We start from the raw sequence: 13,306 nt of genomic DNA, 5'->3' as shown, positions 1-13,306 counted from the left end.
TCTAATCGCACCGGACACATTATAGCGCTATACCATAATATTTATGTCGGAACAAGCTGTTTCTAAGTTCAAAATCTAATTTCTCAAAAATTCAAGCAGAAATTTTTTTTCCGAGGCATTTATATTTAAACTGGTTTCAACCGTTTTTTTTTTTTAATATTTCAATGCGGGTTTTTTCAGGTATTGATTTTACGAATACCGAGTGAACCGGATTTTTATAATCGAATAAACCAGGTTTTCATCTAGTTTATTTATTTAAAAGAATCTAAAACTCTACATATTTATTTTATTAAAATTTGAACTACATAGAACATTTTTATTAATTTTATTCAACAATTTTTTTGCGCTTGAGGCCGTTTTTAATGCGTGTTTACGTGGCGAACGTAGCTCAGTGGGCATGATTACTGGTTTAGGCGGTTGGTCTACTAGAAGACAGTCGGATGTACATGCTCGAGCTTTCGAGTACTGCTGCTTTAGCGATCTAATCTTGTTAAGGTCGGTGAACCCCATTAAGTGTGAAATTTTCATACAATTTTTTCTGTTAAAATTATAATTTCAAAACGGGAAATTGATTTTTTTTCAAATCGCCAATCTTCGAATATTTAACTCGAAAAGCGGGATTCAAAAAACCGGCGAATAATCGAACAGCCTATACTAGTACCTAACTATCAAATCTTATTTCACAATATTGTTTTATGTCTTCTACTAAGCACCTCTGCAACAATATTCATAAAAGTTTGAAGTTCATTCATAAGCTCTCATATTACTTATAACTGTATTCTTTCTTTTCCATTTCATTACAGGGAGTTGTTATACGTGAAGTGGACAATGGCGTACGTTGTGAACAATGCAAAACAAATTGTCAAGGATTTGCAGCGCACGATTGGAGGTAAGTCAGACACATAATTTAACATACATACATAGCAAAGAATAAATATTTATAAATTTGTTTTCCTTTTTTCTACACTTGTTCCGATTATAAATTTGTAAACAAATGGCTAAGTACTCGTAGCTTCTCTAAAAGCAAGCAAGACTTAATGGAATTATTCATGTCCACTTTAACAGATTTTCCAACACAGTTTACATACGAAAGCATTTTCTTGCAACATTTTGCATAAACAGAGTGTTTCAATCGTTCTATTTATGCCAACAACACTTAGTTAATTGAAGTGTTGTTAGTGTAATTAAATTTTGAGTACGGCTGTTAAGGCCGGTGCAGCTTTAAAACTTTTAGCTTTATGAGCGACCTTCATATTTAATTTATCACCAAAAATAGCAGCGCATAAATACTCGTATTATATACTCTTACTTTTCATGTTCAATTTTGCTTTTTACGCAGCAGCTGTTTTCTTGAAGAGTTAAGGCTTAAAAATCCCTGCAGCTTAGCCGAAAGTAGGCTGTGGTAAATATGAAATTAAAATTTTACTTCGCTGGATGGAGATATGCGGCGAGTTGCTTTGCCTATGAAGGATTGCTATCAAGGGAGACATTGCGAAGATTAAAAGTTATTAAGCAACAAAGGTTACTGCAATGTCTTTTGTTATTTTATTTTTGTATGTATGTACATACATATAAACAAAAAATACGCACAATGCCACACAAAAACGCACAGTTTATGTAAAGCATGCTCCACTACTCTGCCGCTGTTTTGTTAATTTAATTGTGTTGATTGCGCCTGTTTTGCAACAATGAATTTTTGTAATTAACTTTTGCGTTGTACTTTTAAATGTGGAAACGTTAAATTTCCACGAACTTACAATTCTGCCAGAGAACGTATATACAAATACAGTTATACGTTCTCTGATTCTTCTATTGTATTTTTCGCCACTACTGTAAAGCTCTATGTCTAAAAGCTTTTGCTGTTAGGTATGTATTTACTGCTGTTATTGCTAACAGATGTCTCTGTCGTGTGCTTGCACTGTTAGCCAGAGCATTATTTACTACAAAATAAGAAATGCATGTCGCACTGCGCTCAATTTACTAAAATAAAAAAGGGAAGTGTCGTCGCCTTCACCCGGTATGCACTTAAATTACTAAAATTTAAAAAGTACCGGCAATTTAAATTTACCAGTATTTTTACCAATATTATAAATTATAAAAAAATTTATTAAACCCATATTTCACAAACAAATTTATTTATACACTTTGCTTATTAGTTGTGGAACATAGTTTATTTCTAGCCTCCGTATTGCACAATAAAATAAAATAAAATAAAATAAAATAAAATAAAATAAAATAAAACAAAATAAAATAAAATAAAATAAAACGAAATGAAATGAAATGAAACGAAATGAAACGAAACGAAACGAAACGAAATGAAATGAAATTAAATGAAACGAAATGAAATGGAATGAAATGAAGTGGAATGAAATGAAATGAAACGAAACGAAACGAAGCGAAATGAAATAACATAAAACAGAATTAAATTAAATAAGAAGCTTCTACTTGAGTTGCTGTTGTGCATCTTGATGTTATCACACAAATGGAGCAACCCACAGTTAAATGCCTACTTCCGTAGGAAGATGAAGCTATTTTTGAATCCTTTTCAGAGCAGAAATACAGGTTTGTTGCTGTTGCTTTTTTCTAGAATTACGACCTTGAAACCACTCTCCACAACCACTCTCCCCATGGGACTGCCACTTCAAGGGGTTGGTTGGCCGAAAGGCTATTTTGACGGCTTCTACATGGATGCCTGCCAGTTCTCACTTGACGCTAAGATATAATCTAGTATATATGTATGTATGTCCTTAACTTGCAGCATGCTTCGTGTCTCAGGGGCATAACGGGGAGAAAATAACATTATGTGTTCCGCGTTTTCCCTTATTCCAGTGCACCTCGGACAGTGCGGAGAGATACTCACGATAAGGACCGTGGCCCGAAAGAAACTGAGTTAAATGAAAACTGGAATCTCCATAAGACCTATTCACCCATTTTTCAACACTGCACAGTGTCGTGTGGAGCAAGCTAAGTAGGTGGACAAAATTCATTCAATGATTTCTAGAAATTGGTAGCTTATTATGTCCTTCTTTCTACTATGGAGTGTGGCAGTGTTCTAAAATCTATTTATAATTTTAATGAAACTCAAAAATATTTTAGTTGATGTTTTATCCGGTTTGAAAAAGTTCTCATTATGGAAGTGTGTATTTTTTTTTGTAATTTTTAGCTATGCATCATATTTCTGGTGGTATGTATTTATTACATCTACTCAACTATAATAAACTGTGGAAATGGGTTAAGAAAATTAAAAAAAAATTTTATACCTACAGTCAGCGTTAAAAATATGAATACCCTGACGTACGTGCATACTTACTTTTTATGTACATACTTTTTACTTTACACACACAGTTATTCGAAATTACCCAAAGGTCAAAAATAGCAAAAATAAATAGATTAAATAGTAATCAAGAACCTATAAAAACATTAAACTAAAAGTTAAAAATCGCACTAAATTTTTCATTTGGATTGTTTGGCAAATTACTCGGAAGTATGCGTACTTAGGAATGAAATTAAAAAATAATTATTTTTATTGCATATTTATTTATTTTAGCAATTAAGGTAATTCCGTAACGAATCGATTACATATGTATGTATAATCTTAGCCATGCGGGTGGCTTTTTAATTTTTCTCATACATTTACACATACACAAGATATTTGTTTCCTGCTAAACGATTTACATAAGTAGTACATAGTTGAACACTGGGATTTACTCCGCTGCTGTAGCAGCTAATCAAAATTTATGATTGTTTTGTGGCCCATGTGGTCTTTGCGAGAATTTTATTGTTGGTTTTAAATAACAATTTTATGGCAATATGCGATATATTTACTTGCATGGATTAACCTACAATTTAACGCCGCCTCCGAACGACAAATGGATTTTATGAAAAACTTTATCATGGCAAAAATACACTGGGAGGTTTGATATTGTCTGCCAAGGAGCGATCGCTGTTAGAAAAAACTTTGTATAATCTAGATGATGCTCGGACCAGGGATCGGTTCCATGCTCCACGGAGTGGCAGTACGCACTTCTAACTTATCAACCACAGTGGCCGTCTGCTTGTGTAGCAGAGTATTCTGACCACTGTTGCCAACTTGGTGCTTTTCGCACTTGATTTAGTGCTTTTTTATTCAAAACGCGAAACTTTTAGAGTTTAGTGCTTGGTGCGTTTTTTGGTGCTTTTCTTTTTAGTTTGAAGACACCAAATCTCTAAATATTAACAAAAATGGGGGAAAAAATTATAGCAATCGTAAATTTTGTAAGAAACTTCATAAAAATCGAAACAAAAGCATGTCACAGTGACAATCATAAGCGAGAGAGCATATGTTTACCAACAAAATATGTGGCAGACCTTTAGTTTGAGCTGAATTTGTTATATTTTTTTACGACTATTCAAAAAGCAGTAACATCTCCTAACAGTAAAATTAATGGCTAACGAACCTTTGAAAAAAGAGAATAATAAAAATCGGGTGATGAGTAGATAGCTTTTTTGACACAAAAATATTTTTCCCACTATGCGCCAATGGATAATACGCTCAAATGAGACACATTAAGGGGTAAAATCAAGCGGTCGGAAAGAAAAGTTTTTTACATTCCGTTGGTTCACAAGAGTCTGCAATGTAGATTTAAATTAACACATAGTTCATAATAAATTTTGCTTACATATAAGCGAGATGGCAACGCTGGGCACAGCTGCAAATTAGAAAATAAGAGCAAGAATCTTAACGCCGCATGAATGAAAATATTTGAATTTATAGAAAACAGAATAAATTGATTTTTATTTATTTGAATCGGCAACCCTACAATACCAGTTTTTATGCATACAATACTACAATAAAAATTTGGTGCTTTTTTCGAGAAAAAAATCGATTTTTCTTGGGTTTTAGTGCTTTTTCAAATTCAAAACTTGGCAACACTGATTCTGACCAGTAAAATTCGAATTTGGTTCGAATATTTTACTAATGCGTTTTAAATAAATATTCACTATGCAAAATTTGAAAAGCAATTTCAAGGGACTTAATTTAAATGCTTCGAAATACCGGGGTTCATTATCTTCATTAATATGGCTGTTCAACCTACGCACATACTCGCCATTTATGTATGTATGTATGTAAATGATTGAATGGGTTTAAATAAATTTAGCCTGGTAAATATATTTTTCATTACAACCGACGCGTGAATTTTTGTTTTAATTTTTTTCAATAAAATTTACAAGTAAATTAGCTCAGCATTGTTTATTTAAATTCATCCATTGGTGTAAACAAAACTCTTTGCGGAAAATCATTTGTGCATAACGTCATAACTGTTTTAAAATAAACAGGCACACATGCTGCGTGTGTTGTAAAAATAAAGACATTACATTTTTGATCAAAAATGTACATACATATGTATGCATCTTATAAATAAACTAGCAGACCCGGCGAACTTCGTCCCGCCCAAGATTTTTATAAATTTTATTGAAACTTTTCCAACTTTTTCACCAACAATTCACGTTTACGATTTTCATTGGCACATTTGTCTGCTAAGATTAAGGTTTGGTGGTAATTTTCCACTTTAAATAACCTAAGGAAAGTGTTATATCCGTTCTTGAAATGCTCCAGTTGTGCGGCATTTCATAGCACTGTTATTCGCAAAGCGAAATAAATTTTTTCCTCTTTACTCCCTGGCGGCAACAATGACCCGGTTCTATAGTGAATGTCCTAGAAGCTTTACAGTATAGTAGGTGGCAATTTCAAAATGGGTGGGAATCATTGTTCTACAGAAATGCAATATACATATACTTATTTCAGACGAAATACCTTAAAAGTTTGAACGCATAATAATATTGCAAAATCACATCCATTGGGCCAATTCCAACGCAGGAGCGTTCGATATACTCAATGGTGCAACAGACCGATTTAATCTGACCTTCACGGCCCCTTTTCTCACTTGGCTATTTTTAGTAACAGCTCGACTTCAGCACCACTTGGCAGCACGTTTTTGCAATAGTAGTGCATACATATTTAAAACATTAGCCAAATCGGATCATAAATAAGATTTTTAGTAATAACTCAACTACATTGCCAACTGTCGGATTAAATTGTGAACGAAACCATCCAGAGACCCACTCAAATTCACAAAAAGTTTCGTTAAAATCCGTACAACCATTTAGGAGGACTTCACTCACAAACACACCTACAGAAGAATAAAAAAATTCATTCAAAGATAGCTAAAGGTCGGTACGTTTGTAGGCCTCACACCCCTTTTCAAATAGCCCAAATTTTCTCCATGAGTATGGGCTTGATTTCAACTATATACATATCTCCATACGAAGTTCCGGTACTGTACCATGAATACTTTCAGAGATATGCAGTATAAAACTTCGATTTATATGGGAGGTTCCACGCGCCCCTTTCCAACAGCTGCCCTCTTTCTTCATGAGTATGCGATTGATTTCGTATATCTCCATACCAAGTTCCAGAACTCTACCATGAACACTTCCAAAGATAGGCAGTATGAAAAATTCGGTTTGTATGGAAGATGCCACGCCCCCTTTTCCAATAGTTCCTATTTTTCTCCAAGAGTATGCGATTTATTTCGTACATCTCCATACAAAACTCTAGAACTCAACCAAAAAATTTCCAGAGATAAGCAGTATGAAAAATTCGGTTTGTATGGGAGATGCCAGACCCCTTTTTACAATAGCTAAAATTTTTCTCCAAGGGTATGCGATTGATTTCGTATATCTCCATACCAATTTCCAAAACTCTACCATGCACACTTTCAGAGATATGTAGCATAAGAAATTCGGTTTGTATGGGAAGTGCCACGCCCCCTTTACATATAGATTTTTTCAGCCTAAAACCATCCTTGAAACACGTGCGGCAGGTGGCAGTTTCAAAAAAATCGGTTCAGCCGCTCTCGAGCCTTGCGAAAACTAACAAACGGCTTTCTAAATATATATTAGTTGAGATATATTATATATTATAATTATATTTTGACAGTATCCGTTGTTTCTGATTGGCGCAAAAAAATCTTGCCTAGTGACGAATTCGCCCCTTGATATGGTCGTTACTTAAAGCTATTTATATTCGAAATTGGATGAAAATTGGAAAACAGGAATCTATAAGCTTATCCAGGCAAAAAGCTACCTACGTACCGAATTTTAAGCAAATCGGACCATAAATACGATTTCTTCGATCAGATCGGTCCCTGGTCCACTTCCCGGACAAAATGGATCATATGTGCTAATATACGCTAAAAAGCATTTTAAGCAAATCGGACCATAAATACGATTTTTTGGAATAGATCGGTCCCTGGTCCACTTCTCGGAAAAAATTTATCACATATGCTAATACATGCTAAAAAGCTACCTGCACACCGAATTTTAAGCAAATCGGACCGTAAATTCGATTTTTTCGAATAGATCGGTCCCTGGACCACATCCCGGAAAAAATGGGTCATATATGCTAATATATGCTAAAAAGCTACTTACGTACTAAATTTTAAGCAAATCGGACTATAATAAGATTTTTTCGAATAGACCGGTCCCTGGTCCACCTACCCAAAAAAAAGTAAATTTTTTTTAGCCTAAAACATGGTGGTTACCGAAAGCTATCTGTATACAAAATTTCATGAAAATCGGACCAGCCGTTCGCGAGATTACCTGTTACAAAAAAAAGGGACTTCTCTTTATATAATTAGTATAGAGTATAGATAATTGAAATATCTTAAAAACTTATTTATAATCCAGGATACGTACATATATATACACACGTATAAATATGTATCTAAATAAATGAATAAAGATGTAAATTATTTTAATCACATCGATATTAATTCATCATCAAAATTGAAGGAGACGCTACCCATGGAAGTGATATACAAGAGAAGCGATGTGCCTCAAAATTCGATATCGAAAGAATCAAGGAAGTTATCCTCTGCACCTTCTTAGATATCGAGGAGGCTTTTGATAATACTGCCAACAGTTATCTATTCCAAAGAAGCATCAATCTTTTTACTGAACCCAATATTAGCTACATCATCCTTGAACAACACTTCCGGCAATATTAGGGTCAAAAGTCCTTCTTCTCCTTGCTTTAGTCTAACGTGATCAATGATCTTTTAAGCAAGCTTACAATGCAATTGGCAATGAAAATATGACTTGGCAATTAGTGGGAAGATTCGGAAGTTCCCTCACTGTTCTCCCAGCGTGATAGCTTCAGCATAAACCCGCGAAAAGCCGTTCTGGTACCGTTCAAAAGAGAGTATAAGCCGAATATTAGTTCGGTTACCATTGGAGGGAAAGTGATTGACTAGTGGAACCTTTTTGGTCAGACATGATGTCTGAACTCTATGTCCGTCCGATTGTCACTTATACGACAAAAACTTCCATATCACGTTTTGATAAACCGTGGCCCTAGAAATGTTTCTAGCATAGACCATAATTTTGTTCTAGCAGTAGCAGCTTCGTAACAGCTGCAAATGCAAATTGGCGGTATTTTTATGAGAACCAGAATCCAATAGATATTTTTGGAAAATTACCAGGGTTGGAATGAAGCTGGGTTTTCCGAATCCTTGCTAAAAGAACTATGTTTTAGCAGAAATTCTATGTACATACATACGTGTTCCTAGTTATGATGGATGTATGTATGTATGTATGTATCTAAGTATGTACACTGCGGTGGTAGAAAAAAAATTAAAACAGGGACCAAAAATAACTGTTATATCGAATTTGCGAAATGAAAACGTTGGCCGAATTCTGAAATTTAACGAAATCATTGTCTCATAACAATTTTTAGATGCAAATTTTTTTTTATTTCGCCGATAAGAGTTATAACCCAAGGTTTATTTTTATGTTGTTTGATAACAGTTATTGCCCAACGTTTACTTTTACGTTGCCCGATAACAGTTATTGCCCAATGTTTATTTTTTAAGTTACTTGATAACAGTTATTATCAGACGTTTATTTTTTAGGTTGTCTGATAAACGTTGTAAGATAATAATAGTGACGAAAACGGAGCTGGAGAAGAAGATAAAGATGAGGAAAATAAAAGAGGCGTAGTGAAATAACTGTTATCAGAAACGTAAAAATAAAAGTTGGGTAATAACCGTTATAAAGCAACTTAAAAAATAAACGTTGAGAAATAACTCTTATTGGCGACGGAAGATACATTTCTCCGTCATAACAGTTATCAGGCAACGTAAAAAGTAAACGCTGGGTTATAACTGCTATCGGCGAAATAAAATATCTTTCTCATCTAATAACTGTTATGGGACAATATTTTTCCGATAAAAATTATAACTGTTATGTCCTGGCTTTAAATGATGGTGAATGACGCCTAGGATTTTTCTAAATAGAAAAGAAGAATATCCTTTTTTTGTTTCAAAAAAATTAATTTTAGTACTGCCTCAAAGTCCATGAACTTTTCTCTGTATTTTATATAGGAAAGTAACACTTTTTCGTAGAAAAGCCATAGAATTCTTGGAAAAAAAAATTTTCGATCGGTAGATTCTTATCTCTGCAGAAAACTCCCAATATAATTTTTTAATACTAACGATTTTTCCGACGCTTGTAAGTGTCAGTAGAAGAATAAATCGCCAGTGAGTCTACATTGAAAATGACAACGATCGAGTCACTATAACTTATAGCCTCGATACAGTTGATTGTTCAGATATGAGGTTATACTCTAAAACCCTTTCAATTAGACAGACATTTCCGTGCAATTTCTTGAGTTATTTATTATTTAATAATAAAAAATCTGCTGATAAAGTCTTCAAAATCTGTGCTTCTTAAGGTATATATATCTCCCCTTACTACTGACTGTTCAGAAATAAGTTTATGCGATATAACTCGTTTATGCAGGCTTATACTTATAGATCAATCGAGCTTACAAAGCCTAATGTGAAAACCATTTAAGTTGGTACAATATAAGAAATACATAACAACTGATTTTTCAGATATTAGTTTTTGTTAACTAACTCCCCCAGCTAAGTAGTTATGGTCAACTAAATGTTTACCCCATTTCATTATTATTCAAATAAATTTAAGTATTTTAAGAAAAAGCTATTGGTTATTTTTAACCGACTTCACAAAAAGGAGAAGGTTATCAGTTCGTGGGAATATATATATATATTTTTTTAATTTTTTTTCTATCTAATAATAATTCTCGTTTTAAAGGAAAGGTGTTACCTCACAGGTGGTCCCATACTAATTTGTTTGCTGATCATGAAAGATACAAAGCCTTCGGCATAGCCAAAAACAGCACTGTGCTTACTTGTTTATTTTAGAGATTGATAAAATAATGGAAAGCTTCGGGATTTAATGTTTTTTTCAAAGCTTTGAAAATTTTTTCTTAATGTTTCCGCATTTTTCGTGTTGAATATTTTAGATTTTTCCGATATCATTCGAGATCTTCGGGCCTAATTCTAGATTTTTGGGAATATTTCGGCGTTTTCGCGACGTCTCGGGAAAATTTTTGTATTCAATATTTAGTGATGCCAAACATACTTAATACATACCACATGCACCGGCACAAAGGCAAATATATAAACAATTATTTTGGAGATTGTGAGCTCTTCCTTTTAGCCGCAGATCTCATCCTTAATTAAACGTATATATGTACATATCGTCACCTGAAATGCAAAAAGACGTAACAAACATCGTCGTTGAAATTCAAAAAGTCGTAACTAATAAAAAATTAAAAATTCAGTTTTTGATTGATATAATGGATTTCATCGAATTACAACTTGCACACCATTTAATGAAAAAAATTTAAAAAAATTTAGTCACGACTTTTTCCTTTTCGGTTACGATGTTGTTACGTCTTTTTGCATTTCAGGTGACGATATGTATTTAATTTTCTTAAATATTCATCATTTGAAAAAAGTTGGAAGGCCGTGCATTACAATGTATAAGAATTTGCATGCCGAGTTGATCTCTTCCGCCTGTCAAAATGCATCGGAAACTCTGAATTGACAGCTACAAATTGGTATGAATATTTATTTATGAATGCATGTGTATAAAATATGTATGTGTATGTGCACAATTATTTACCGCATTCATTCACACAGTTGAGTATTTGTGCATATTTTTATACACACGCGCATACAAAATACTATTTACGTATTTATCAAACACGTATATATGCTCGCTTCAAATTTTTTTTTAATACATTTTTCTGTCTGCTGATCTAAAAATGTAGACGTCATATACTACGTTTATACGCACAGAATAATCGACTTAATTCAAAGCGCATTGACACCGTACACATTTCGCTGTAGTGTTTATGCTTACGGCTTTATATCGGCATCAAAGTAACCGTCTTCAAAAGCAAACAAAATCAGCTGTTTTCATTTGACATTTTATAAGTTAACGTAATGGAAAGTGAGAAAAATCTAGTTTTATTCGGCATTATAAAATCGTGGCAAAGAAAAAGAACGATTGTTATTAATCAGCTTTTAAATACTGATGCGAATATTTGGAATTCAAACAATGAAAAAAGAAATAATGTGAGAGAATTGGTTGGGTCCCAGGCTAATTTACCAAACATATTTTTTGCTACGAATATGCCTCGAATTCGACGTTTCCACAAACGGAAAAGGAAGGAGAACTTCTGGTGGACGCTGCAGCAGCCAGAAAATGATGAGTGCTACATCGAAGCTTTCCGTATGAGTAAAAAATCGTTCCTACTGCTTTGCGAAAAACTAGAGTGCTTTCTTAAAAACGATTGTGTGCCATGTATCACTCCACCCCTTGCTATAGAGAAGCAAGTAGCCATTTGTTTATATAAATTGGCTTCCTGTGGAGAATACCGAGTTATTGGTGATGTCTTTGGTGTGCACAAAAGCACTGTTCACAAATATTTTCACCTCGTCGTGAACGCGTTAATTCAGCTAAAAACAGAGTTTATCAAGTTTCCACAGGTGGGAGATGCGTTATTAATTGCAAGTGAATTTGAGAAAAAATCGCATATACCAAACATTATTGGCGCTATCGATGGTAATTTTAACCAACCTGAAGGCTTATATGCATATCCATACATAACTAAAACTCTGGAAATTAAACATTTTAGGAACCCACATACCGATCTTGCCACCAAGTCAAGGATACCTAGATTATATTAATAGAAAGGGGTGGCCTTCCATCGTAATGCAAGGAGTGGTGGATAGCAACTACATGTATGTATATGCATGCATATGTACATTAGAACCAATGGGAAACATTTTTACATTTTGTTACTTTAGTAGATAAATAAAGGCGGACCTCCATAGTATGCGCATCCGTATGCGTGCGTTTGACATTTACGCTTAGAAATCAAAATTCATACAATTTTCTTACATTTTGATGCGTTGCTATGTAGGTGCTGCCATAAACATTTGTATATTCAATTTTTCTGTCAAACGCACGCATACGTATACGCATGCTATGGAGATCCGCCTTAAGTTGTTAAAATACCCATATTATATAACGATATATTGTAAAAAACTACATTTTTTTTATTAAGGTTCACAGATGTCAGCGTTAAGTTACCTGGAAGCACTCATGACGCGACGGTTTTTAAGGAGTCGGGATTGTTTAAAAACTCATCGACATTAATTCCGAGGCATACAAAATTAATAAATGGTGTTGAAACGCCACTATTTCTTATTGGAGATCCTGCGTATCCACTTCTTCCCTGGTTAATAAAACCATACACCGGAAGTTTGAATGCAGCCGAAGAATCTTTTAATTGCCACTTGAGTTCTGCCCGAATAGTCGTCGAAAATGCTTTTGGTCGACTTAAAGGTCGTTGGCGATGCCTAACTAAAAGAATTGATGTGAATCCTACTTTCGTTCCGCAAGTTGTCTTAGCTTGTGCTATATTACATAATTTTGTTGAACAACAGAAAGAATCCTATTTAGAAACGTGGGCACAATCAGCTCTAAATATAAGAGAATTTCGGCAGCCTCAAGACACCTTTTCTAGTGAAATAATTTTTGATGACAATGTTGACCCTAAGCATTTGCGAAACAATTTGAAAAATTTTTTAAAAGACAATTTTCCTTTGAAAACCACTTATTTTAATTACTGACTACCAAACTCAAAAAGACTAATTATATAGCTTTAGTAAGAAGCAATTATAATTAAAAGCTATCATAATTCTTTACCACTGATCAAAATAATAGCACCTAGACATTTTGACCAGTTCTGACTATTTTTCTTTTGTTTGCTTAACGTTCGCCGATTTTTCAGAAAATTATAGCGCATTATATGACAAAAGCCATATAACTCCAAACTTCAGTTTTTATACAGAGCTTAGAAAAATTCAACAAATTTTCATTAAAATTT

The 13,306-nt window shown here is 33.8% G+C and overlaps 1 protein-coding gene across 1 annotated transcript; it reads left to right on the top strand.

Moving 5' to 3' along the window:
• Positions 1-11,414: 11,414 nt before the first annotated feature.
• On the top strand, positions 11,415-13,293 carry LOC118746405 (protein ALP1-like). The gene is made up of 3 exons (XM_036480264.1): positions 11,415-11,976; positions 12,050-12,155; positions 12,482-13,293. Exons 1-3 carry the CDS (start codon positions 11,544-11,546, stop codon positions 13,047-13,049), a joined length of 1,107 nt encoding a protein of 368 aa, XP_036336157.1. The 5' UTR covers positions 11,415-11,543; the 3' UTR covers positions 13,050-13,293.
• Positions 13,294-13,306: the final 13 nt, after the last annotated feature.

This window comes from Rhagoletis pomonella, unplaced genomic scaffold, assembly GCF_013731165.1.
Source record: "Rhagoletis pomonella isolate Grant_MI unplaced genomic scaffold, Rhpom_1.0 Rhpom_scaffold_00010, whole genome shotgun sequence".
Taxonomy (NCBI): Eukaryota; Metazoa; Arthropoda; class Insecta; order Diptera; family Tephritidae; genus Rhagoletis; species Rhagoletis pomonella.
This window is presented reverse-complemented; position numbering and strand designations above follow the sequence as displayed.

Coding starts and splice junctions, on each gene's coding strand:
- LOC118746405 (XM_036480264.1), top strand. CDS start 11,544: ATGCCTCGAATTCGACGTTTCCACAAACGGAAAAGGAAGGAGAACTTC. Junction 11,977..12,049: donor CATTATTGGCGCTATCGATG/GTAATTTTAACC, acceptor TAAACATTTTAG/GAACCCACATACCGATCTTG. Junction 12,156..12,481: donor GTGGTGGATAGCAACTACAT/GTATGTATATGC, acceptor TTTTTTATTAAG/GTTCACAGATGTCAGCGTTA.